Genomic DNA, 27,148 nt, shown 5'->3' on the forward strand with positions numbered 1-27,148 from the left:
CTGTCTCCTTGTTGGGTATGCTTTAAGTAAACTTTTTATGTCCTAAGAGTGCTTCCTTTTATTCCAGTATCAAACCTAAATTACCAGAAGGCTGTCCTGAGCTAGTCCCAACCTATTAAAGAGAGATAACCTCTGATATCTTTTCTTTGGTGCCAAGTTTGACCATTATAATTCTGCAGAACACATTTGCAATGTCTTCCATCTATATTATTACAGTCACTTTAATGCCGTTTTCCTCATTCCGCTCAATTAACCTTGAATCAGATCACATATCTTCATATGCTTCTGTAGTTTCATCAAAGTTCTAATTTATTACTCTCCTGACAAATTTAAAAATCTAATTCCCAATTTTTTTGGGGTTTTGTCTTTTTTTTTTTTTAATGACTATTAAATAAACTGAATACAGTACTAGAAATCATCTGAGAATATCAAGGCTCAGAGTTATGGGTTGCTCCTTTTTTAAAGGAAGCTGTCCAGAAAATGGCAGTGATGAAACAGATTTAGGAGAATTGTTCCTAATTCCTTAGGAATTCAGAGCATTTTAATAAAAATAACATGAAGCTATCTTTCTACGAAGAAAGTACAGAAACAGCGATATGTCACAGATTTTTCCAGTTAGTAGAACTGGAAAAGAGAAGATCACTGTCTTCAAGTATTTAAAAAGTTCTCATACCCTTATGGTAGAGGGATTAGATATATGTTATCCCACTCCAGAAAAATAAACTAATTCCGCTGGGTCGTGAATGTAGATAGCCAAAGTTTTTAGTTTTCTACAAGACAGACCTTTCTCCTGATCAAAACTATCCAAAAATAGAATAAGTTGCATCACAAATTAATGAGAAGCTTCACTTCAAGTAGAGGTTGTATGATTGTCTGTCATCATAATGCAAAGAAATTCATTGGTGGGATTTCTCTCGGCGAACTCTTATTTGAGTTTTTTTCTTTATTTGAGATGTTATCATTCCATAAGGAAAAGAAAATCCTCTTCTCATAGTGGAGATTTATCAGATGGCACCGGGAATATAACTTTTTTCCGTAGGGTAAAAGCAGGCTGGGGCATCTGTTTAATTTTCCCCTTCTTATCAGCAGCCTGTTGGCTCACTTCATTATTGACCATTGTTAGGATGGATAAGATGTCTTCTTCTCTGCAGGGAAAGGAAAAGTTTTAGTTAGAAGTCAAAGAAGTGTTGTGAGTTTGTTGTTGTTGGTTTTTTTTAACTTAATAGCATTTTACTTTTTCAATTGCATATAAAGATAGTTTTCAACATTTGTTTTTGTAAAATTTTGAGTTCCGAATTTTTTTCTCCCTTCCTGCCTTCCTACTTCCCTTTTCCAAGACAGCAAGTAATCTGATATGAGTTATACATGTATAATCATTTAAAACATTTCCACGTTAATCGTTTTATGAAAGAAAAATCAGAATAAAAGAGAAAAACCTTGAGAAAGAAAAACAAAAATAAAAAAAGGTGAAAATAATGTTCTTCAATCCATATTCAGTCTCCATAGTTCTCTCTCTGGATGTAGATGGCAATTTTCCATCCCAAGTCTATTGGAATTGTTTGGGGTCACTGTATTTCTGAGAACAGCAAAGTCTGTTACAGTTGATCATCACACTATTTTAAAAGCTGTGTGATATTATTCAACCTATATCAGATTGCTTACTGTCTTGGGGAAGAGGGAAAAAAGGGAGAAAAAATTGGAACACAAGGTTTTGTGAAAATAAATGATGAAAACTATCTTATATGTATTTGGAAAAATAACATTCCATTTTTAAAAATGAAATGAATCATGAAAGATGACATGTCATAGCAGATAAAAGGTTCTAGTCCTACCTGTGACTCAGCCTGGTTTGTGATCCTGAACAAATTGTATAACCTCTCACCTCACCAGACAAATTCTCCAAAAACTATAAGATGGGCTTTGCACTTGGGAGAGAGAGCTAGATTGAGAGAAAAAATTTCTTCCTTTGTCAACAACAGTCTGTCAGCATCCACTAATGGAGCCACAGATCTGAGCCACACACTTCAATAAGGATGTGGGTAACTAATACCACATGAATTGTTATTGTATTGAGTTTATCTCTGGGGCAGGTGAGGAGGTTTATTTTTAAACTAGACCTGTGATTTTAGAAATACATGGAATATTTAGTAGAGAAATTCCTCTCCTAATATAGACAGCACCTTAAAGAATATGGCAAAAGTTCAACTATGAAGGTTATGGTTAAGGTTAAGGTTTGTGGAAGATTGTCTGTCTCACTGCTTGGTTCTGTTCCATCCAAAAGTTTACTGGTCTATGAAGACAAACCTCAGGAACATTGAGGCTAACGGATCTGACCAGACTAACATGATTACAGGTTACAGAGTTACATGGTATTAGGAATAGAACTTGAAACTTATATCTTTCTGATTCTGAAGTCAGCTTTCTAACCATTATACCATGCTGCCTCATAATAATGAGGCACATAATTTTAATTCATATTACCCCTCCATTACCCAACAAATGTACAGATCACTTTTGTGAGAAGCACCATCTAAGCACCCTGGGAGGCGGATGCTATTGTTATTCTCATTTTACAGACGAGAAAACAGAGATAGGCAGAGGTCCTAGGGACAAATCTAGATAATAATATCTGAGACTGGATTTACATTTAAATCTTCCTGGTTCCAGAGCCAGCACTCTCAGTACACTCTAATGCCACATACATAGATGGAGCTAAGTTTGATTTTTTTTTTTTTTTAATGCCAAAAGGGTGCTCTAGAGTTGAGAAGAAAATGAGTTAAAAATAAAGGAAGAAGAAACAGCTTCCTGGAGAAAGGGAAGGAAGGATGTGGTTTGATAATTAATTAAGGTGGGTAGGAGAATCAGGAACATGTACAATCATGTTAGGGGATCCAGGGCAGATTATTAAAGAGGAAATTATAGTCAGTAGTGCTATGTGTAACAGAGAAAAAAAAAAAGGAAGGAGAAGTCTAAATGGTGAAAAGTGATTGAATCTGGATATTTAAAAGTCACTGGTAATGTCTGCAAGCCTAGTTTCAATAGAGGAGTCTGACAGAAATTATATTCTGAATATAGAATTGGAAAGTGAGACATCTTGAGGTTGTGACTTGATCAAGACTATATAAATTGGCAGAAACAGAATCCTGATCTTCTTTTACATTTCTTTGTAGTACCATAATGTCACATACCGTGACTCAAATTTAGCTTTTTACAGTGATATTTATTTAGATATTTATTGTTATTCTCTTCCTGATCACAAACATGAATGAACATTCTCCTCTATCATTCTATATGTGGGATCTATAAATCTTATCCATCATTCAAACAATAATCATGTGGCTAGGCATGGTTGTTGGGTGGCAAGACTACAAGAATAACATAAAATAGTCATTGTCCACAAGGAGCTTCCATTCTATTAAGGGAATACAGCACTTATCAGAAAGTGGTGGCCCCCAAAGAGCTCTTTGTTCTAGGCCAAGGGGTCTTGACTTTTTTATGTTTCATGGATCCCTTTGGCAATCTGGTAAAACCTGTGGACTCCTTCTCACAATATTTTCTTATTTACATTCACAATTGAAGGAAAAGCTAAATTTCAATTAGAAAGTAGTGGAAATAAAGATGTAATTTTTTCTCCTTCACAAAACTCCTGATAAGAAGCCCTCAAGCTAATTAGTTGGTCACAGGGTTTATGAGTAATAATAATAACAATATTTATATGTCCTATAAGGTTTGCAAGAGTTTAATAAATATTATTTTATGTTATCTTCACAACAACTCTATAGGATTAGATGTCATTATTACCTCCATTTTAGAGATAATAAACTGAGGCAGGAGAAGATTGAGTAATTTGCCCACCATGGGTTATAAGAATTTCAGGCAAGATTTGAACTCAAGACTCTAACTACTGTGTCACCCCTTGACTCTAGAACTAAAGCTTCACTTTGAACCACAGGGCAGTAGATTGTTATACCCTTTCCAGTAGCAATGGCAATACCAATATATTATTGATCTGAGTGTTTGTTCTTTACCCATCATCTCTAGGGGTTTCCCATTATTCTGAACCCAGAATAAATGACTGACATCATCAAGCAACCCAGAGAGAGTACCTTGGTACCAAGTGTTTCAGATAATGGCAGAGGGCTTGAATATACCAGGAACCTTTCTCTATATGTCGCACAGCAAAACAACCATCAACGGTGGCCATCCCAAGAAGAAAATCTGCTTCCTTTGGAATGTACATCTGAGGGATATTCTTGGGGACAGAAAGTGAGTTATTGACACTCCTTGCATCAGCTTCAAGAAGCACGCCTTCTTGTGCATCTTTGCCTTGACAAGCTTGGAAGAAAAAGAGTTTGGGTTTGTTAATCAGGCCTGGGCATTGGTTGGCTGTGAAGTAGTTTAGGAGCTCTTTAATAGCTATGCTCTTGTCATCCGAGGAGTACACACAACCAGAGTTACCATGGGTAAGGATGCAGCAAACAAAGCAATCACTCTCTTGGTGCTTCGAGTCATTTTTACACAAATGCAGAATATTTTCCATTTCTTCTTTTGTTTTATTCTCATGAATTGTCACTGTGAATCCAAGCCACTTAAAAACACTGTTCAGTTCACCTGTTAAAAGGGTTTTGTTTTTTTTTTTAGCAAAATTCCAAAGTGAATCCCCCTGAAACATTGAATTTTACTCTTTATATATACTATAGAATTGCTATTCCCACCCAAGGTGACGGATAGAGCGTTGGGTTTACAGTCAAGAAGATGTGGATTCTAATAATAATTTATATAATGGCTACTTTGAATCAAGTATTGTGTTAACTGCTATACAAATATGGTCTCATCTAACCCTAGTATCAATCCTGGGAGACAGATGTTCCTATTATTAGCCACATTTTATAGTAAATTGAGGCAGAGATTGAATGACTAGCTTAATAAGTATCTGATTTTCTTGACTCCAGAATGATCTATACCTGCACAATCTAGCTCCTTTATACTGCCATACTAACATTTCATAGATTACAGCTATAAAGGATTTTTGAAGTCATGTAGTCCATCTAGTATGTTGAATGGAATTGCTGAAATTCAACAACAACAACAAAAATCCTTTTCAAAATCCATTAGCTTCCATTTGATCAGTACCACCTAAACTCCTTACCTGCATCTTTACAACTTCCTTCCCTGTAGTCCATGGTCTTGAACGTACAGTTATTGAAAATGATGCAGAGACCTCTATGTTTACTAGTCATCTCATATCGTGTTGCCTGCTTAGGAGAAGAAACGGTAAAGAATTACAAAAATCCACACTCCCATCATGTAGTTCCCAAACAACCATTCCCCTGATTCATGTATGGGGAGGAGGAAATGGGGCAAGAGAGGAGGAGGGAAGGGCAATTTTAAAAGTATAATTTTACTCCTTAGCTCAAGCCTCTGACCAAATGTGTACTCTTAGGTTTCTAAGATTTACTGAGAATAGCTAAAGAGTATGGCAGCTCTTTGCAATCTATCCTAATGGTAAATCATTACTACATATTGTTGTGCCATAGTTCCCTTTTATTGTCCTGGCTCAGTTTCCCTAATTGTCCTGATTAAGTTTCCCTAAATTGTCCTGCCTCAGTTTCCCTGAATTGTTCTGCCTCAGTTCCTAATTGTTCTGCTCAGTCCTGCAACATCAGCCTTCCCTCCTAATCATGATGATCCAGATAAGGAGAAAGACCTTTTATGTTAGACATCATCAGAATGTCCTGTGCCTTTCCCCATCCCAACTTATCAGAATGTGTCTCCCGCCACCCTGTCAGAACTGGACTGATAGTGCTCCGCCTCTGCCTCTACCTCAGTCTACCCAGTAGCTGAGACACGTGCATATATACTTCATGGGAACCACACATTAAATGCTGGATGCTTTGGACATCAGCCTTGGGGACAGCATGCCCCCATTTTTATCACTGTATTTCAAGGTAAATGATTTTCTTTGCAATTCCATGCATTTTGTTTTACTCATTGTACCAGACTACCAAAGGAGTACATGAGTACAAACAAGATTAAGAATTATTGCCTTAAGACCTAAAACCTTGAATGACAAGCATTCAGTTTTACTAAATATTTACTAAATCTTCATTTTCTCTTGGCAATTTTAAGTTTTATGGACACTCTTTTCCCTCTTCTGTACTTGAAAAGTTCTGTGATTTCATTTGTGGCTGCTACTTCCCTTGGTCAAGGTCAAGAAGTTCCTCCCTCTCCCAAGACCAGGACATTACATATATTAAAACAAAAATTGAAGAAATGCAATGCTCAGTTCAAAATCATAGTGTACAAATAGTCCAGATGGCTGGAGGAATTTTTTGTAAAAAATTAGTGCTCTGACCAACTGCCAAGTGCCTAAGATGGAGGAGGCTAGAAAGTCTGACTCCTGAAGAACTGTGATGACTCACAGCTTGACCTTACTTCCTTATCCAGCCCTGCTCCAAAGAGTCCATTACCATAATATCCAGCACTTCCTACTAAAAGGTTGTTCTCTGTTCTTTGCCCCACCCCACCCCCAGTTCCTGAAGGTACATGAGTCTCCCCTTCTTCTGTTGCTAAAGGAGCATCCCTTGTGTAGCTGCCACCCCTGCCCTACTCTGCCCTCAAGGAGCTCCTGCACACATATTAGGGAAAAACTTTCTAGTTATGATGCTTCAAATAAGATTAGGATTCTTGTAGAGGACATGAAAAACTAGATAAAATCCTTCTGGAAGAGTTTTTTTTGGCAAATCTTGAATCATAGAGATCTGGTTAGGAGATATCTGGGTTCTGCTAGGAACAAGGCTTATAGCATCCCTGTACAATCTGTATAAAGGAAAGGTTTCTGTTTCCTTAGGATTAATGGAATCTCACAACTGTTGGCAGGAGGGATGGTTGCCTGCCTTTGTTCTGCTTGTCGGTTATTCTTTCTGGCTTTCTTTCTGTGATCATTTGTATATTTTAAAAGTGCTTCAGTGACCCTATTTTCCTTATTTTCTTTTTCCTTCCTTTCTTCATATCTTTCTTCCCTCCTTTCTTTATGGTTTCCTTCACTTCTTACTTCCTTCTTCCTTTCTTTTTTCTTCCTTCCTTTCTTGTTTTTTTCTTTTTTCTTTCCTTCCTTTCTCTGTGCTATCTCTAATCTCCTCTATTCTTATTAAACAAAAGGGAGAGAGAGAAAGTCCTTGTAAAAATATGCATAATAAAGCAAAATAAATTCCCACATTAGCTATGTCTGAATTTGCATGCTTCATTCTGCATCTCTTTATCAGGAAGTAGATTCATGATCAGTCTTCTGGAATACTGGATGGTCATTAAATAGATCAAAATTCTTAAATTTTTCAAAATTGTTTTGTTTAATGCTATCATATAAAAATTATTCACCTGGTTTTACTCACTTCATTCTGCATCAGTTCATGCAAGAGTTCCCAGATTTCTCTGAAACTGTCTTTCTCATCATTTCTTATAGCATAATAATATCCCACTGCATTGAAATACCACAATTTGTTCAGTCAGTACCCAATTGATGAGCACCTTCTTAGTTTATAATTCTTTGCTATAATAAAAAGAACTACTGTGAATGACTTTGTACAAATGCATCTTTTTTTTTCTTTCCTCTCTGTGGGTATAAACCAAATGAGAGTTTTACTGGGTTAATGAGCATGTGCAATTTAATAACTTTTATGGCATAGTCCAAAATTGCTTTCCAAAATGGCTCTGCCAACAATATATACTTCTATGTTTCCTATATCCTTTCTTCATTTTCATTTGTTTTTTATCTTTGTCCATTTGATGGGTGTAAAGTAGAGCCTCTGAATTGCTTGAGTGTGCATTTCTCCAATTCTTAGCTATTTGGGAATACAGAGTTACTCCTTTTCTTACTAGAAACCCTTAAGCTTGGGATTGCTGAGGAAGCAAACTTTTAGTTAGTATTGTTGCTTGGAAAATCCCCTCCTCTAAGAGACAAGGATTTGGGAACTCCCCTTACATGACCACATTTCCCATCTCCTAAAATCTTGTGATTAGAGAATGTACTATTGCAACATATTTTGACTGCAGCTTCTCCAAATGATTCACTTTGGTAGATCACAATATTTAGAATGTACAAATGAATTGAATTAAAGTGGGCGTATATATAGCTCACTAGAATAAAAAATATAGTATAATATATATCATATAATTGATATAACTGATATGACAATATGTATAATTGCTATAACACAATATAACCTAATAATAGCTATGACATAATTGTATGACGTATATAAGTAAAAGATAAAATATCAATAAAAAGATCTCTGCCCTTAGAATCACAGGGTTTGAATTTGAATTTCCCCTCTGCCACTTACTACTTGTTTAACCCTGACCAAGTCACTTAAGTTCTAGATTAGAAATTTTTCAGGAACTTCAACTGAGATTATAAGGGATAAAGTAAGTTCTCCCAGCCTCTCCCTGAGACACTGAGTTCTTTCTTTGGGTTGGAAACCGATCTTAAAAGAGTCACATTTGCCATCAAAGTCTGACTCGGCTCTCTTTGTAACCTATTCGGGGTCTGTTTCCCCTGTGGCTCTGCAACAGCCAATAAAGTCTTCATGACCTGTGGAAGGGAAGTTAGATTGATTTGGCCTATTGCCCTTACTCCAGGGCAGGGCGGGAGATGGGGACTGAAGGGAAGCATGAGGAAATGGGCATGATTCAGACAAGTATCAGGAGCAGAAGGGAGAACCTGTTTGGCTGCAGAGCTATAGTTCAAGAAATACACATCAGCTGAATTTCCAAGAAAAAGAATTACAGGTTGATTATTCAGGCACAACAATGGATTCAGGATCAGGTCAACAAATGATAGAATAATAAAAGCTAACATTTATATACACACACATATGTGCCAGGTACTATGCTAAACCCATTACAATTATTATCTCATTTGACCCTTATAATAATCCAGGGAGGTAGATACTATCATTATCCCCATTTTATAGATAAGGAAACTGAGGCAAACAGATTAAGTGCCTTGCCCAGGATTACACAGCAAAGAGTCAGAAATTGAATTTGAACTCAAGCCCAGACCCAGCACTGTGCCTCTTAATTGGCCTAAGATAGGAACTGTATTCAAGGGCATCCAGGTAATATAGCAGCAGACCAATAATACAGTCATTCTGACGATAGCAAAAAGAACTAGAAACAGAGCAGATTTCACCCAGAAGAATCAGGACTTCAGTAAGAGATAATACAGGTTCAAAGGCAATGATTGCTGAGTGCCATCATCCAAGGAGCAATTTATTTCATTCTTTTTGCTAAAGTGTAGGGTTCCTACTCTTTTAAGATGGAGAACTCAAGCATGGTCTGTATGTACCTTTTTTTTTTGGATGGGGGGGCTGGTTGTTTTTGGTAAATTGTAGACTATTTTTGATGGTATAAGAAATAAACCAGGTGACTTAAGTAAAAAATGTGGATGGGATAGCAACTCCTTTCCCTCATGGAAAACACAATTCTCTTATGAACTTTTAAAGCCCTAGCTCTTTTTAACTCTCCAATCTTCTTACACTAGACAACTAGTTGATGCAGTGGACAGAAAGGAAGATTCATCTTGCTGAGCTCAAATTTAGCCTCAGACATTTACTAGATATGGGGCCCCAAGTATGTCACTTAACCCTGTTTGCCTCAGTTTCTTTATCTGTAAAATGGGCTGGAGAAGGAAATAGCAAATCATTCTAGTATCTCTACCAAAAAAAACTCCAAAATGGGATCTCAAAGAGTCAGACATGGCTGAAAAAAAAGACAACATTTTATTCCCCTCCATGTACTCTTACCCCATCTCCTAACTCTTTACATTTTCACTAGCTGCTCCCCAAACTCAGAATATTTTCCTTTTTTGTCTCTATTTCCTAGCTTTCTAGCTAAAATCCTACTTTTTTCAATAAGCTTTCCCAAATCCCCTTAATGCTAATTAATACCTTCACTCTGAAATTATTGCCAATTTCCCCCTATATCATGTTTGTACATAACTGCTTGGATGTTGTTTCCCTCATTATATTATTAATTTCTTGAGGACAGAGACTATTTTTGTTTTTACTTGTATATCACACTTAGCACAGTGCATGGAACATAATATATTGGCTCTTAATCAACACTGGGTGATTTGTCTAGAAAGCCAGCCTAAGTCCTACCGAAAATTCAGTGCTATCAATAACGATCAGTGTTTTTTCCTCTTTTGTTTCAGAAGATGAGAAAGTTAGAATCAGTTCATAAGTTGAAAATATAAGTGAATATATGTTTTTAAAGAAATCAATATCAAGGGACAGCTAGATGGCACAGTGGGTAGAGAAGGAATGAGTTCAAATCCAGCCTTAAATACGTAAGACTCACCAGCTGTATGACCTGGACAAGTCACTTAACCCCAATTACCTCACCTCTCCCCCAAAGAAATCAATATCAAGGCCTCAAAATCATTATTGACTAAATAAGGAAAATATTTAAGAAAGTATTCAAACCTCCATGTTCTCTTGAAGAGATGTATTCCACAAGCACTCAGCAAGGCCTGATGCAACACTTAAGTTTTTCTCCTCTAGAAAGCAAAGAATACAAATTTTTGAGTCTTAAATTATTTTTTCCTGAATGACAATAAAAGTACATTTTACATGAGAAGCTTCAATTCCCCTAATGGCTTATGGCATTTGGTATCTGACATGGCAGTTAAGTTGTGCCACAGTGCACACAGCTGGAGTCAGCCTAAGACAGCTACTAGTATGTGATGCTGGGAAAGTCACTTAATTGCTGTCTTTCTTAGTTTCCTTAACTTAAAATGGGGATAACAATAGCAATCCCTCTAAGATCCCATTTGAGGTTTTCTTGTCAAAGATATTTGAGTGGTTTGCCATTTCCTTCTCCAGCTCATTTTATTGATGAAAAAACTGAGGCAAACATGGTTAAGTAACTTACCAAGGATTACACAACTGCCAAGTGTCTGAGGCCAGATTTGATCTCAGGAAGATGAATTTTCCTGATACTTTATCCACTGCACTACTTATTTACTCTACTATTACTATTATTTTAATCATTTAATAATATAATTTAATAAATAAATTTAATCATTTAAGTTAATTAATCATTAATAAGTGATTAATAATCATTTAAAATTTTACTCATTTTATCATTTGAATTAAATTAAATAAATTTAATAATTTACTTAGAGCATACTAAATTTCATATAAAGTTTTATAATTAAGAATATTTTTTTCTATACAGATATCTCCAGGATCCTTACACGATAATTAAGGAATCTTTACAATACAGCAGCTACTGACAGATGTCAAATATACTCCTTTTTAACTCAATTAGCACTGGAAATAAATACCACTACCATAGCCACTATCAGAAAATTTTGGCCACAAGAAGAGCAACACAAAATATATTTGATAGCTTCCTACTGAATGATTCTAACTATTTAATAATAAATATGTACCAAACTCAATTATTTCTATATCTTTTGAAGGATCAAAAATATTGTCAGCATTCTGGGACAAAATCCTGATGACTCAGACCTCTTAATGGATTTGGCTATAATGACAAGTCAAAGTATTCAAATATATATGGAACCCTAGAATTCAAAATATGGTTTTGATCAATTCCAATAGATTTGGGATGGAAAATGTCATCTGTATCAAGAGAGAGAACTATGGCTATTGAATGTAGATTGAAACATACTATTTTCACTTAAAAAAATTTTTTTAAACTTTTTTTTCTTGTGGTTTTTCCTTTTGTTCTGATTTTTTTTCACAATATGACTAATATGGAAATATGCTTAAAATGATTGTACATGTAAAACCTATATCAGATTGCTTGCTGTCTTGGGGAGGGAAACAGTAAGGGAAAGAGGGAGAAAAAAAATTAGAACTCAAAATCCTTTTTTTTCCCCCTTTTTCTGAGGCTGGGGTTAAGTGACTTGCCCAGGGTCACACAGCTAGGAAGTGTTAAGTGTCTGAGACCACATTTGAACTCGCGTCCTCCTGAATTCAAGGCTGGGGAGAGGAAGGATGAAAGGAGAAAGTGGGGAGGAACAGGAAGGCCAAGACTGCAGAATTGTATTGAACAATAGCCCAGTTCAAGTCTTGAGAAGGAGACCTGACTATCCATGGGGAGGATGAGAAATAGGGAAAATATTCAAGGTAGGAAGGTTCTGGGCTATATATGGAGAAAGGAGGAAGTTCAGAAGCTAGCAGCTATAAGAGCAATCATGATGGTGACATGACTCAGAATTCAGGCTGCAAGCAGGGTTTCATTTATAACATCTAGACTGACTAACATGCAGAAGAATAATTAGGGCAAGAATTCCAGACCAAAAGAGAGTTTACTGAACAACCAAGTTTTTCAGCTCGCCGATAATAGACATTCTAACAGCAACCTAAAGTTGCTCAAAACTAAACCCAGGACAGGAACTTGCAGAGTTCTAATTAATGGGACCACAATCAGACATTGCCCAGGTTCAGAGCACTTGGGAGGGGAAAAAACCTTCCAAGTCACCAACCTGTCCCTCACATTCTGAATAAGAATCAATACCTTAAGAAAGCAGCAACAAGACTAGCACTTATTAAAATCAAAAGACAAGAAAAAGGCTAGAAGAATGTGCAAACACATAAAGAACTCTACTATAATCATCATCAATAACATGTATATCATGCTTACTATGTGCCAGGAACTGGGCTAAGTGCTTTATAAATATTATCTCAATTATTCCTTAAAGCAACCCTGAAAAAAGTAGATGCTATTATCATCTGCCTTTAGAATTGAGAAAAGTAAGGTAAATAAAGTTTAAGTGACTTTCCCAAGAAATATAAAAAGGTAAGCATAAAATTATCCATATAGAGAGAAAATAAAAGGTTTTAATTAAAAAATAAAATATGATGAACAACAACAACAAAAAGAAACAAATATTTATATATCCTGTACTGTGTGCTAGGAACTGTGCTGAGTGCTTTACAAATATAAATTCATGGATCTATAGCTCTGGTGAATCATTTTAAAAATCTAATCTGCAAGGAATAAGTACATTGGAATCCTCTATATCTTTTGCTCAGTAGTTTAATATTAAAGTTTCATTCCACTGTAGAATACTGGGGAGATGACTTTTGTCAAGAAAAAAAAAATGTACAGGGATAGAAAAGTATAAATAGAGTGTTAGTTGATATGGTGTTTTCTATCACCTTGTTTAAAAAAAAAATCGCTATAGCTTGTTTTTTCAGTGCCTACGGAACTATCAGTATGACTTTTAAAATCATTAAAAATTTGGGGGGAAAGGTAAGCACAAATGCACAATGATAAAAGACTAAAGAAGGATAAACTGCTTATAGTAAGTGACTGATGCAAATTTGAACTCAAATCTCCCTAACACAAAACTCAATGCTCTATGGAGACACTTAGCTGCCCTCTAAAAAGAACTATTATACTATCAGGGAAACTTAAGACACAAATCCAGAAGAAGATGACTCCAAAATATCTACAAGCTACAAGCAAAGACTCAAAGAAAGCCATTGCTTTAGCACAAACTCAGCTAAAATGCCTGGAAGAGAGTTAGATTTAGGAACATTTAGAAAAAAGAGTTTTTAAATGTTTTTATAAATGGAATAAGAGTGCTTGAAGGGAAAACTGGGGGAAGAGAGGATTGAGAGAAAGAATTGGAAAATGAATTAAGAGTTTGGCACAAGAGGTACAAAACCTTGCTTAAGTAACAAACTCCCTGAAAATGTGAATGGATCAAAGAAAAGCTAATGATTCCACAAGGCAACAAAAAATATTAAAGCAAAGTCAAAAGACTGATCAGATAGAAGAAAATTAGGGTATCTCATTGCAAAAATGACTTAGAAAACAGGTCAAAGAGGAAAAAAAGGAATCATTGAACACTATCTGAACACTAACCAGAAAAAAAAAGCCCCACCCCTAAACATCCTAATTTAAGAAATTTCAAAAGAAAACTGACAAGATTTCTTGGACCCAAAGGGCAAATAGTGGAAATAAAAAGAATGCACTAGGTAGCTTCTAAAAGAAACCCCAAATGAAAAGTGCTTCCAGGGCAGATCAAAATACTGCAAAGAACCAAAAAGAAAAAAATTCAAGTACTGAGAAGTCATAATCAGGATAACACAAGATTTAGTGGCCACCATTATAAAGAAATATAGAACTTGAAATATGGATATTTTTGGAATGTGATATTCTACAAGTCAAAGAATAGCCTTTAGCCAATAGCTTACCAAGCAAAATTCAATATAATATGACAGAAGAAAAAATGAATTCTTAAAAAAATGAAACAAAGGATTTTCAAGAATTCCTAATGAAAAGATCACAGCGACATAGAAAATTTTAAAGTTCAAACATTATTGAAGAGAAAAGTGAAAAAAAGCATAAATGCTCACTGATAAAGGACTAAACAAGGATAAACTGCTTATATTCAAATATGTGAATATGATGTTTCCCTTCTGAAACTTAAAATCATCAGAGTTAATAGAGGGAGTTTAAGTAGACAAGGTCTGGCAGGAATTCTGTTATGCCTTGATGTTCTTAAGAAAAGAATGGAAAGGGAGGCAGCTAGTGGCATAATGAATAGAGCACAAGCCCTGGAGTCAGGAGTTTGAATCCAGCCTCAGACATTAAGTCACTGTGTGATCCTGGGCAAGTCACTTAACCTGATTGCCCCTCCCAGAAAAGAAAGAAAGAAAGAAAGAAAGAAAGAAAGAAAGAAAGAAAGAAAGAAAGAAAGAAAGAAAGAAAGAAAGAAAGAAAGAAAGAAAGAAAGAAAGAAAGAAAGAAAGAAAGAAAGGAAAGAATGGAAAGAGAGGAGAAGAGGAATATTCTGGGCATGGAGGATGGAGGATGGAAAGGAAGGTTAGAGAAAACTGCTTCACATATTCAAGAAAATACCAAAGTATATTTTTATTCCTGGCTATATCAGAGTTATGCTACAATAACAAGAAATATAGTTGCACAGTTAGCCAGGGTGAAACTACCCACTAGAAAAAATAGTTTGAGAGGAAATGAGTCTGAAATTTAAAAAGGGAAAAATATGAGAAAGAAAACAAAATGCAAGCAAACAACAAAAATTGAAAATACTACGCTGTGATCAACATCTAGTTCCCAAAGTCCTCTCTCTGATCAACACTTCATTACAAAGGTTTTGCATTATGTTCAAGCAGGCTTTATGCCAGGAATGTAGGGATGGTTTAATATAAAGAAAACTATTAGCATCATTTATTACATCAATAAAAAAGGTTGTTTTTTTCTTTTTTTTTATTATTATAGCTTTTTATTTACAAAACATATACATGGGTAATTTTTCAACATTGACCCTTGCAAAACCTTCTGTTCCAACTTTTTCCCTCTTTACCCCCATTCCCTCCCCTAAATGGCAGGTAGTCCAATACATGTTAAATATGTTAAAGTATATATTAAATCCAATATATGTATACATATTTATACAGTTATCTTACGGCACAAGAAAAATCAGATCTAGAAAGAAAGAAAAAAAACCTGAGAAATAAAACAAAAATGCAGGCAAACAATAACAGAAAGAGTGGAAATGCTATGTTGTGGTTCAACTCATTTCCCATAGTTCTATCTCTGAGTGTAGCTGACTCTCTTCAATACTGAACAATTGGAAGTGGTTTGACTCATAAGAAAAGTTTTTTTTTTTTTTAAAGATTATATGAATAGATGCAGAAAAGGTTTTTGATAAAATCCAACAATTATTTCTATTAAAAAGATTTTAAAATATTGATATTCATGGATTTTTCCTTAAATTTATTTTTTTTAACAAGCATTTATCTAAAAACATCAGCAAGTATTATTTATAATGGGGTAAGTTAGAAACCTTTCCAGTAAGATCAAGTATGAAACAAGGATGCTCACCGTTACCAATATTATTCAGTATTATATTGAAAACCGTAACAATAGCAATAAGAAAAGCTCTGTGACTCTCTGATCTGGTTCCCAGGTTACTTATGGCGCAGCATAAAATATCATTCACAACACTATTTACTATTTAAAATAGACCCATAGTCTAGCATAAATTTTAAAAGTCAGTAATTTACCTTTCTCGGTTTTGTATTGGTTGATCCTTTTTAGAAGACTTTTTGACAAATTCTTGCATACAAACTCCAACTTCTCCAGATAATTCTTACTTAAAAGTTCTTGTTTCTCCATATTTCTCAAAAGACTTAAAAAACACTGAAAAAGAATCAACATTTGTATATGGACTTTCACCATGGCCTGCCTTTATTTTGGCTATTTTGGTTACACATATGTGGGGAAAAACATAGGGAAATAGTTCACAACTATGCTAAGAATTTTTTTAGCTAAACTTCCCAGGTATATTTGAAATAGATGCTGTCCCTAACCTGCTTATGCACTCCTGAGGATGTTATTTCGGTTTCAGCTCTGTCTGCAGTCAGAACTATGTTGCCAGCTCTTCACTCCCTAACTCAGGTAGTATTTTCTGTTGCCAACTGCAGGCATACAGAGCCCCCAGATATGCCACCTTAAGGCCTTGACAGCTTGACAAATATAAAACTTAAAGAAATATCTGTCTGGGAAAGGAATTTCTTTGTGGATTTTTTTTATAAATATGTGTCTCTAAAACTGCTTAGTGCTGACTCCCCTTTCTGGTGGGGTTCAGCCACTACCTAGCAATAAACACTCTTAAATTTTCATTATTTTGTCTGTCCTGTATTTTCTCTAGCATGGGCACTTCACACTCTAAGACAAACAGGAAAGGGAATATGGGAGAGGATGGCAGAAGGCAGTCAGAAGATTGAAAGTTGAAGTAGCAAGATCATAGCATATGAAAATCAGGGAGTCCATACACTTCAAATAAGTAAATGCTGCTTCATTATACAGAAGCAACAAACAAATTAAGAAGAACCAAAAATCCTGGACTGATTTTAATTGCTTTTTAAGACTGACTTACACATTACATTGCTGTTTGCCTTTTTTTTTTTTTTTTTTTTTTTTTTTGGAAAGAGGAATAAAGCAAGTAAAAAGCTTTTGCAGTAGCATTCCATGAGTAGATAATCTACACAAGCAGAAACAGAAATGGTAAAGAATTAGAAAAATAGTGAACTTCCCCACTCACTTTTGGTGGCTTTGGAATAGAATCACGCAGGAGGAATTTTGCATGCTGAAAATCTTCTATTGTAATTTCCTCTGACAGGTTGTAAAGCATGATTCTACAAAACAAATTCAGTGCCGTTAATAATGAATACTCTGTAGACATAATGGTTTTTTTTCTGTTTGGTCATTTTTCAATTATATGCAGTTCTTTGTTACTCTATCTGGGGTTTTCTTGGCAAAGACACTGGAGTACTTTGCCATTTTTTTCTCCAGCCTATTTTACAGGTGAAGAAACTCAGGCAAACAGGGTTAAGTGACTTATCCAGGTTCATGCAAATTGTAAATGTCTGAGATCAGATTTGAACTCCAGGTCTCACATTCTATCCACTATGGTGGCACTTAACTGCACTGACATAACAGAGAGACCAATTTGTATCCCTTCATTTACCTTATTCCCCTAGTAATGGGTTCAATTGTTTTGAGACTGAGAAAAGGCATAACCTAAAGAGGTTTCAAGTGGACTTGGCCTGACTTAACATACACAAGATGCCTGAGTCTATTCTAAAGATTCTTATTTATAATTTTCAGTATAGGATCATCTTCCCAAGTTTTCTTTAGGGAGAACCAGGGAGTACTACCAAGGACATCATAAGCTCCATGAAGGCAGAGACAGGGTCTTATCAGAATTTTGTATCCTTCTCCTTTCCCCATACCCCTAAGCCACCCATGTCAGGTCCAGTGCTTTTTTTTATTGTTTATTTATTTTTAATACTTAATTTTTTTTATAAATCATGTTGAGAGAGAAAAATCAGAGCAAAAGGGGGGGAAAAAACATGGGAAAGATTAAAAAAAAACAGAAAAAAGCCGTGAACATAACACATGTTGATTTACATTGTCTCCTGAGTTCTTTTTCTAGATAACATTTTCTGTTCAAAATCTATTGGGACTGCTTTGGATCACTGAAGTACTGAGATGAATCAAGCCTTTCAGAGTTGGTCATCACACATTCTTGCTCTTATTGTGTACAATATACTCCTGGTTCTGTTTGTTTTGCTCAGCATCAGTTCCTATGAATCTTTCCAGACTTTTGTAAAATCAGTTTGTTCATCATTTTTTATAGAACAATAATATTCAATTACCTTCATATACCACAACTTGGTCAGTCATTCCCCAGTTGATGGGCATCTACTCATTTTTCACTTCTTTGTTACTACAAAAAGAGCTACTACAAATATTTTTGCACAAGTGGGTCCTTTTCCCTCCTTTATGATTTCTTTGGGACACAGACCCAATAATGGCACTCCTGTGTCAAAGGGTATATACAGTTTGATAGTCCTTTGAGCATAGTTGCAGATTGCTCTCCAGAATGGTTTCACCAACTACATCAACAATGCATTAGTGTCCCAGTTTTCCTGCATCCCCTCCAACATTTCCCATTATATTTTCTTGTCATCTTAGCCAATCTGTGAGGTGTGAGATGGACCTCCAAGTTGTTTTAATTTGCATTTCTCTAATCAATAGTAAATCCATTTGACAATGTACCCAAATGACAAAAAAAGTTTTATTGACTTTCGAATTCTAGTGAGCATATAACAATGCCTGAGTATATATTTAACCATTTGTTAAAACCCTCCAATTCTGTGGTTTATGCAAATATGGAGGACTGGGATATATCACTTCCCCTATACACATTATGGTACTGTTTAAAATGGTTATGTGCAGAGGGATGTGTAAGGCAAGCCTGTCCTTTCTCTCGCCCACTCTGCTCTGGATTCAGCTGTCAAAGAATGCATGAGAGCCTGTTAAAGCAGAGAGGTTTGGATGGTTCCCTCCCTCTCCTAATAACAAGAGTTTTCTCTCCTTTTTCATTATCCTTTGGTATTTAATATTCCCCCCTCCAAATTCAAAAGACATAGAAATATTAGTCAGCAGTATAGAGAATAAATCTACTAGCACTGAAGGACACAACTTTAAGGATAGAAAGTCCATTAAGGATAGAAAGTTACTTGCCATCTTACTTAAAGTCTTGGACAAGATGTTATGTCCTGAAACCTTCATTGGATTAAAAACAACCAATCAACAAAAGGTTTGAACTAGGTTCATCTTTATTTACTTAGTCATAGGTTTTTACACATAGACTTTTATTTATTTATTTTGCTGAGTCAATTAGGATAAAATGACTTGCCCAGGGTCACACAGCTAGGAAGTATTAAGTATCTGAGAACAGATTTGAACTCAGGTCCTCCTGACTTCAGGGCTCATGCTCTATCCACTGCGCCACTTTTAAAATCATTATTTTGAATTTTTAAACCTCTAATTTCAGTGCCCTGGTGCAAAGTCCCTATTATCTTGCCCTAGTTGCAGTTCTGCAAAGAAGTTTTCTGTGGATATCATGGGAAAGATAAGAGTTAAAACCCAACCAAAGTTGGTGGAAAGAGTAAGAAGAAAAGTAATTCCCCTCAAATTAGCCCAAATAGCAGAAACCTTACCTGTATGAGGAGATTTTCCCTTTGGTAGAAAGTTCTTTCTGTACTTCTTCCTTTGTGTACCCAATTTGACATAGTAGATGCTTTTGCTTAATTAGGAAGAGGAGCTCTGCTACTAGGAAACAATTTTCTTTATTCAACAAATCATCACGCATTAGTTGCTCAAACAGCTGGCGAGCAGAGTTTATATTCTCAAGGTTCCCAAGCGAGATCAAGTCACTACAGAGAAACTTAAGAGCCTCTATATCATTATGCCCCAAATTTTCACTGATGAAAAGAAGCTTCTCAAGATAATTGTCATCTTCCATATTGATGCAAGATCTTGGCATTTAAAGTATAACAATGACTTTCTGAAACAACAAAAACAAAGAAGCCTTTCCAATGTTAAACTCATTTATCTCTTGGGAGAGAAATTAAATGAAGAGGAAGCAGAATCAATTGAATATTTCAGTTTCCAGAATTATCAAAATGATCAAAATTACCTTGTTTTAAAATACATATTACATATATATATAAAACATACACATATACACATATATTTAATATCCTTTATGTTACTCAATAAAATGCAAGCTTTTTGTAGGCAAAAATGAATTCATCTTTATCTGTTTGTCCCCAGCACCTAGCACACAGTAGATACTTCATAAATAGTTGTTTGATTCTGGTTTGGTTTTTGGTGATTCTAAAAAAATTCAATAAACAAAATAAAGGTTTAGTGATTTAAAAAAAATTAATTATTAACTTCCATTGCTTTCTGATGAGGGATGTTTCATTAACTTTTCTCTCCTTGCCCACCAAAGAAAGAGAGGAGACCTTATGAAATTATCCTATCTTCACCAAAACATTAAACAAAGTTTACTAATGGGAAACCCCTGTACTACATGCTAAGATAGACAATGTTGATAAATAAGACTCACATCACAATTCCTCTGTAACTTAATAAACAGATAGCCTGTAAGGATTACCAAGGCTAAAAAATTATAAAGTTGAGGAAATTGAGGTAAACAGAGCCAAGCAACTTGCCCAAAGTCACACAGTTAGTGTCTATGCTGGATTTGAATTCAGGTTTTCCTGATTTCAGATTCAGTGCTCTATCTAACCACTGTACCACCAAGTTGCATGAACATGCTACAGGAGAGCTTGATGATCTTCTATCTGTGTTATAAACATGGTACTGCTACCTAAACCAATAAAAGATAAAGCAGAGAAAGAAAACTACAGACCAGTAATCACAATGAATGACATAAAAATGTTAAATAAAATATTAGCAAGTAGGATATAATGACATATTAGGACATTATGACTAGGTTGGGCTGGAAAACAATAAGTAAAAAAAAAAGTGAATAAAAAACATTTTAGTCAATGTTGGGAAAATTACCCATTCATATGCTTTGTAAATAAAAAGCTTTAATTAAAAAAAAATTTTTTTAAACTATGTGATCATATCAATTGGTATTTAGAAAGCTTTTAACAAAATCTAGCATCTATTTCTACTACAAATTCTATAATCCATATTAGTAAATGGGCTTTCTTTAATACAGCAAATAATAAGTATTGAAATCAAAGAGCACACATTATGTGTAATGGAGAAAAGTTAGCCTTTCAATAAGATCAGGGGCAAAGGATATCCACTGACACCACTACTATTTAACAAAGTACTCAAAATGCTATCTGTAGCCATAGGACAAGAAGAGAAATTAAGGAAATAGACATTGCAAAGAGAAAACAATATCATCACTTTTCACAAACTAAATGATGATTGTTTTTAGAAAACCCTAAGGATTCAGAAATTGAAATAAGAAATTCAACAATGTTGCAGGTTATAAAATAAATTCACATAAATCATTAGCATTCCTATATGTTTACAACAAAACTTAGGAGGAAGAGCTAGAAAGAGACATTCCATTTAAAATAATTAGAAAAACTATAAAATATTTGAGAATTTATTATATGAATCCAACAATAAATTTTTTTTGCAGAAATAATCTAAATAACTGTAAAAAAATCAATTGCTTGTGAGTAGGTCAAGTTAATATAAAAATTAATAATATCTATATTGATTCATATCTATAATTCATCCCCTCCAATCAAACTACCAAAAGAAAATTTTATAAAAATAACAATTTCATCTGGAGAAACAAAAATTTAAGAATCACGGATAATAATGAAAAGGGGGTGAAGAAAGGAAGGAGATCCATCAAAACCAGATCTCAAATTGTACTACAAGCCAATATACTCCCTTTTCTCTTCTGATACTGTCACTACTCTAGTACAGGCTCTCATCAACTCATGCTTCAATTATTAGAATAACCTGTTGGTGATTCTACCTGTCTAGAGTTTCTTCCCACTCCAATTTATTCTTGTTTCAGCTCCTAAAGTGATATTTCTAAACAGAGGTCTAATCATACCCCCATTCAATAAACTCCAATGGTTTTTTATTGGCTCAAAGAGCAAATCTATATTGTTCTGTTAGGTGAAAAATACCAGGAATATAAAATTGACAGGATTGATAGATGAATGAATGAAGAATAAATGAAAAAGTATCTATTAAGTGCTTACTATGATCCAAGCATTAAACTTACATATGAATATACAAATAGAAAAATAAGATAATCTCAGCTCTCCAGGAATTCATATTTTAATTAGGGAATGCAACATCATTATTAGGAGGGTTCTGAACCAAGCTGAACCCTCAGCTACTTCAGCTGGAGGGAAGATATACAGATTTGGTATACAGTTATTGCTGAGGATCTAGACTACAAAAAAGGAAGACTCAGTAGTCCCTTTTTCTTACTATACAGAGTGAAGTTGGTCATTTTCTGTTTGTCAAAGCCAATAATTATCAGAGATTTCAAATATGGGAAATTGAGCAAGAGGATCAGAAGGCCCAAGCACCAGTTATTCAAAAAGCTGCCAGGTGCAAATTTCAGCAAACATCTTTCAACCTTTGTGAAGTAGGGTTATATATGGGAAATACAGAATATACAGGAAATCACCCCACAATGAAAGTAAGTCTCAGCTATTTCTTCTGCTCCTTATATTTAGTTTGTGGAATCTCTCTTGAACCGCCATTTTCATGTTTATTGAGTCATTATTTTTATTCAGAGAGAGAGCTGAAAACAACAACACTTGATGAATAATTTTGTTGAAGGGAAGGGGAATTAGAAAGCACTTATTTCCTTTCTATAAAAAGGGAAGGAAAGCGTACCACGGTTTGAAAACTTGGTCCGTAGGTCCTTATTTGATTTTGTTAAACTGTTTATTTATTAAAAGTAAAGAATCACTGGTAGCAGTGGTGAAATGAGTTAATAATAGAATTGAAAATTAAGTAAAAACAAAAAGCATCAGAACCAGGAGAAAAATGTATATATTAATTTATATATTAATTATGAGATTGTGATGATGAAATATTCATGGCAGGTCTTTTTGAAGTAGAAAAAACTGGATATTAATGGCATGGCTACTAATTAGTAAATTGTTAAACAAATTCTGGTACATGAAAGTAATGGAGTATTTTTATGCCATAAGAAATGACAAAAGGGACAGTTTCAGAAATTCTGGGGAAGCCTATCTGAACTAATGCATAGTAAAATGAGCAGAACCAAGCTAATAATTTTTATAATAATATAACTTTTAAAATCAGAACCAAAAGAACAATTCTTATAACAAATTTTTAAATCATAATTTTTTCATTCAACAAAAAAATCTATTTTTCTCCTTATTAAAAAATGAAAGGAAAAGAAAAACAAAGCCCTTGTAACAAATTTGCATAATTAAAACAAATTCCTACATTAGCCATAGCCAAAAAAAACTTATATGTAGCATTTTATCCTTGAACCCATTACCTCTCTGTCAAGAATTGGGTACACTTAGTTCTCTGAAATCAATATTGATCATAGCTTTTTAAGCTAATTTTGAAAAATTTAAGAACTCACATCAATGTAGTGACTAATCTCTGTCACAAAGACCCAACAATGAGGCATGTTATCCACTTCTTGATAGATTTAAGGTTTGAAATAAAACCTACATTTTTGGACATAAAAATTTGGGAATTTGCTTTGTTTGACTGTTTATTTGTTACTAGGGTCTTGGAATTTTTGTTTGTTTGTTTGTTTTTCCTGGAGAGGGGAGAAGGGAGGAAGAGAAAATAAAAATGTTTGCTAATTTAAAAAAAATAAACATTAAAAAAACTTAAAATTGGGTATTAATGAAGCTTATTTTAAAAGGAAAATAGTTATTTGTGATGAAACTTCTGTTAGGTAAAAAAATATAAAGTAGAATAATTTCAGAGCACTGGCTCTGAAAGCAGGAAGAAGTCAAGGTCTCTCCTTTGATTCTCCATTGTTCAGTTTCTTATTTGTAAAATAAGTAGATTGTTCTAGATGATTTCCATTCCAGCTCTCAGATCCTATGAACTTTGTCATAGCTCAACTGAGAGATCCTACTTGAGAATAATTCTTTTGTTTTCCTGCAAACTAATAGAGCAACAGATATCTGAACCCATATGCCAAGATACACTAGAAAGTCTCAAAGAATTCATAGGAAACCATAAGCCCACCTAGCACTTTGATCCCTATTTAGTTCTAAGAATATGACTCAGAAAGAATAAATAAGTAAACATGCCTTCTGTATGCATGCGTATGTATTACTATATATTGTTACTCTTTTTCAGATGCTTTTATGTTAGTAAAAACACAAATTCATCTTAAAAACATTGATGAATTCATAGGAGTTTTTAATATATATTTTCTGTCAATGAACATCTATCATATGTAGATCCACAAATGTTTTTTAGTTTAAAAAAAAAAGGGTCCTTCTCCTCAAAAAGCTCAGGAACCGCTGAAATAGAGCATCTGGCTGATACAGTTACAAGTGGTCTTTTCAGATAACAACTGGGAATGTTTAAAGTAGACTAAAATTGGGTCATAAATCTTCCAAGTAGAAAAGCATTAAGGGCAGAAGTTGAAGATTAAAAAAAATCTGGAATTAGTCCTAAAGAGCATGTATTACATATAACAAATTAATGTCACTAACAACTTTTAGAACATTCCAACCAAGGTGTGGATATGTTTGGCCATGGCCACTACATAGGGGAAGAGTAATTACTAACCAGAAGAGAGTCTGGATTTATGAAAAATATATTCTAAATTCAAAACACTTTAATGTGTCTTTTGTTAATGCCCTAAAGGAATATGAATATGAAGGGTGAAGAAAGTAATATCTGAGAAAAGCCCTAGGAAAGAGGATTTTATGAAAGAGAAATCATTCAAGTATTATGCAAATTTGTACCTAGTAAAAACAGAGCATAGTTAGGACAAAGCTAATTGTCCCTTCTGAAATTTGCTAAATTGTTCTGATAATCTAAAAAAGTATCACTAGCAAAAAATTGGGAACCTTACTTCCATTCAAAGCTAAACTATACATACCAATCTCATGCATTCTAATTGATTTATTCTAAAATATCACAGTTTGAAAGGACTTTAGAAATATAATCCAGGGAAGCTAGATGGCTTAGTAGAGTACCAGTTTTAGAGTCAGGAAGGTCTAAATTCAAATTTGACCTCAGATATGTACTCACTAACTATATAACCCTTTATAATATACCCTGTTATATAGTACACTATGTGTTCTGGAGACATGGAACAGCCCACTTTGACTAGAGCACAGAAGAGAAGAAGAGATTAATGCAAAGTGAGGATGGAAAGAGAAAATGCTTTAAAAGAACAAAGTGGTTCCTCTCTAATAACTTTCACAAAGTGGACTTCATTGGATTGCTTCACAATCTCTTTTATCAAAAAGCTTAATACATGTTTGTTGAATAAATTAATGGATTATTCTAGTAGAAAAAAAATATATATATATACACCCTATTTGTATCCTCCCAAAAAAGAGAAAGAGAGAGATCCATTTTACAAATGTCAGAATTCAGATGAATGAAAAAATTTGTCCAAAATAAGATTTCTCATGCACTGAATCTGTAATAAGAATGTCTGAATTCAAATTCTAGCTCTGCCAATTAATTTCTTGTATTTGACCCCTTTTGAAAATATTTAACTTAGTGTAGTGAAAAGGGTGCTGGACTAAGTCAGGTTATAGGACTAAAATAATAAATTTATTCCCTTCACTTTTCTCAGGCTTCAGTTCTATTATCTGTAAAATGAGATCAGATTAAGTGGCCTCCAAGATCTTTTCCAGTTCTAAATCCATATGAAAGTCACTCAACTATCTATTTAGTTCCTAAATCAGATATCTGACCCCTGAACCACGCCAAGTATCTAAGAGGCCACTGGGCAACTCAGATGATTGCTTCTAAGTAATTCTAGCCAAGAAAGCTGCACAGCTATTGGCTAGAACATAAACCAAGAAATCATTTTCAGTGTTTCACCTATTTGTTGAAATTTAAGATTCACTATGATTCAATTTACCTAGGCAGAAATACTCAAGGTTTTAGCACCCATCTCCATATAAAATAGGGAGACTGCTCAGACACTAAATCAATGACTTGGTTAAGAGAAAGAGACCAAGCGCAGTGAGTATTTTAATAAACGTGCCTAAACATTATGCATAAAATTTTCCAAGCCTAATTAAGCAGCTACATCTCTCTGTACACATACCTTATTTACTGAATCTACTCCACATGGTACTCCAGTTCCAAATTCCAACGTTATTCCTGATAAACATCACAAATGTCCATTGTATCCCTTTCATATTTTCAGTTACAAAATAAGCCACTTTGGTTTTTAAGCCTCGGAAATAGCAGGTATCCCTTCTGTAAAGATGTGGAAACTGAACCAGAAACAGGAAAGTGACAGTTTCTCACTGTCTCAGAACTTGATGGAAACTAGAAAACTCCTAATCCCAACTAGCCAGTAGAGAGCCAACTAGAACCGGAGGGTCAAGTTGAGACTTGTTTCTTGGATGATACTTCCTCTTTCAAAGGAGACATTTTCTTCTCATTTTTCCATGGCAGGACTCCCCTCCACAAACGCAGATCATTAAGGTGTGGCTTTACAAAGTATTGCTTTTGCTTTCTGTGTCAGAGCTTCTCTTTTGCCAAGTAAAGTAAGGAAGGAGCTAGGATTTACTTATAATTTATAAGCTCTGATAATTTACATGGCATAAGTTGAGTCAGAAAGCTTTTTACTTTTACTTTCATTTTTCCTTAGTCTGAAACATAAAAGGAACTTTTAAATGCCAGTGATAAATTCACTGAATGCAGATAAAATCCACAAAGAAAGAAAGGAAATTGCAAAACGGACAATCCCAACCAAGCAAATATAAGGTAAAAATTCCCTTGGAAAAGAAGGATGTCATATGTCTTGGAATCAAAGTATTCCATTTGAGACTTGTGAAGGAATTGGGGAGAGCAGTTTTGTTTCACTCTTAGTTTGAATCTATTCCTGGTGTACTGTTTATGCTTCTGACTTTCCTCAATCCCCTGCCTTCTGTTATAGCTGCTTTAATTAAAATAATCCATTTGACTTGATTAGTTCTTGATGAATATCTTTAAAATAGAACTAAAATCATCTAAAAATTCAGAAAGGACCATATAACTGACTGACAGGAGTATTAAT

The 27,148-nt window shown here is 34.6% G+C and overlaps 1 protein-coding gene across 3 annotated transcripts; it reads right to left on the reverse strand.

Moving 5' to 3' along the window:
- Positions 1–26,692, reverse strand: CASP10 (caspase 10). 3 transcript variants are annotated; one of them, XM_074299079.1, is made up of 8 exons: positions 26,189–26,692; positions 19,578–19,924; positions 17,111–17,204; positions 16,071–16,206; positions 10,485–10,558; positions 5,150–5,258; positions 4,107–4,335; positions 1–1,145 (listed from the first exon to the last, which is right to left on the reverse strand). In XM_074299079.1, exons 2-8 carry the CDS (start codon positions 19,901–19,903, stop codon positions 989–991), a joined length of 1,125 nt encoding a protein of 374 aa, XP_074155180.1. In that variant the 5' UTR covers positions 19,904–19,924; positions 26,189–26,692; the 3' UTR covers positions 1–988. The 3 variants fall into 3 exon arrangements, with proteins under 3 accessions (XP_074155180.1, XP_074155178.1, XP_074155179.1); XM_074299077.1 differs by having other exon boundaries at positions 4,107–4,611; positions 26,189–26,689; XM_074299078.1 differs by having other exon boundaries at positions 4,107–4,611; positions 5,150–5,255; positions 26,189–26,688.
- Between the last annotated feature and the right edge of the window lie 456 nt (positions 26,693–27,148).

This window comes from Sminthopsis crassicaudata, chromosome 3 (genome assembly GCF_048593235.1).
Source record: "Sminthopsis crassicaudata isolate SCR6 chromosome 3, ASM4859323v1, whole genome shotgun sequence".
In the NCBI taxonomy this organism is placed as follows: domain Eukaryota; kingdom Metazoa; phylum Chordata; class Mammalia; order Dasyuromorphia; family Dasyuridae; genus Sminthopsis; species Sminthopsis crassicaudata.

Coding starts and splice junctions, on each gene's coding strand:
- CASP10 (XM_074299077.1), bottom strand. CDS start 19,903: ATGCCAAGATCTTGCATCAATATGGAAGATGACAATTATCTTGAGAAG. Junction 16,207..17,110: donor CTATTCCAAAGCCACCAAAA/GTGAGTGGGGAA, acceptor ATTCTTTTTCAG/TGTTTTTTAAGTCTTTTGAG. Junction 5,259..10,484: donor CTCTTCAAGAGAACATGGAG/GTTTGAATACTT, acceptor TCTTCTCCTAAG/CAGGCAACACGATATGAGAT.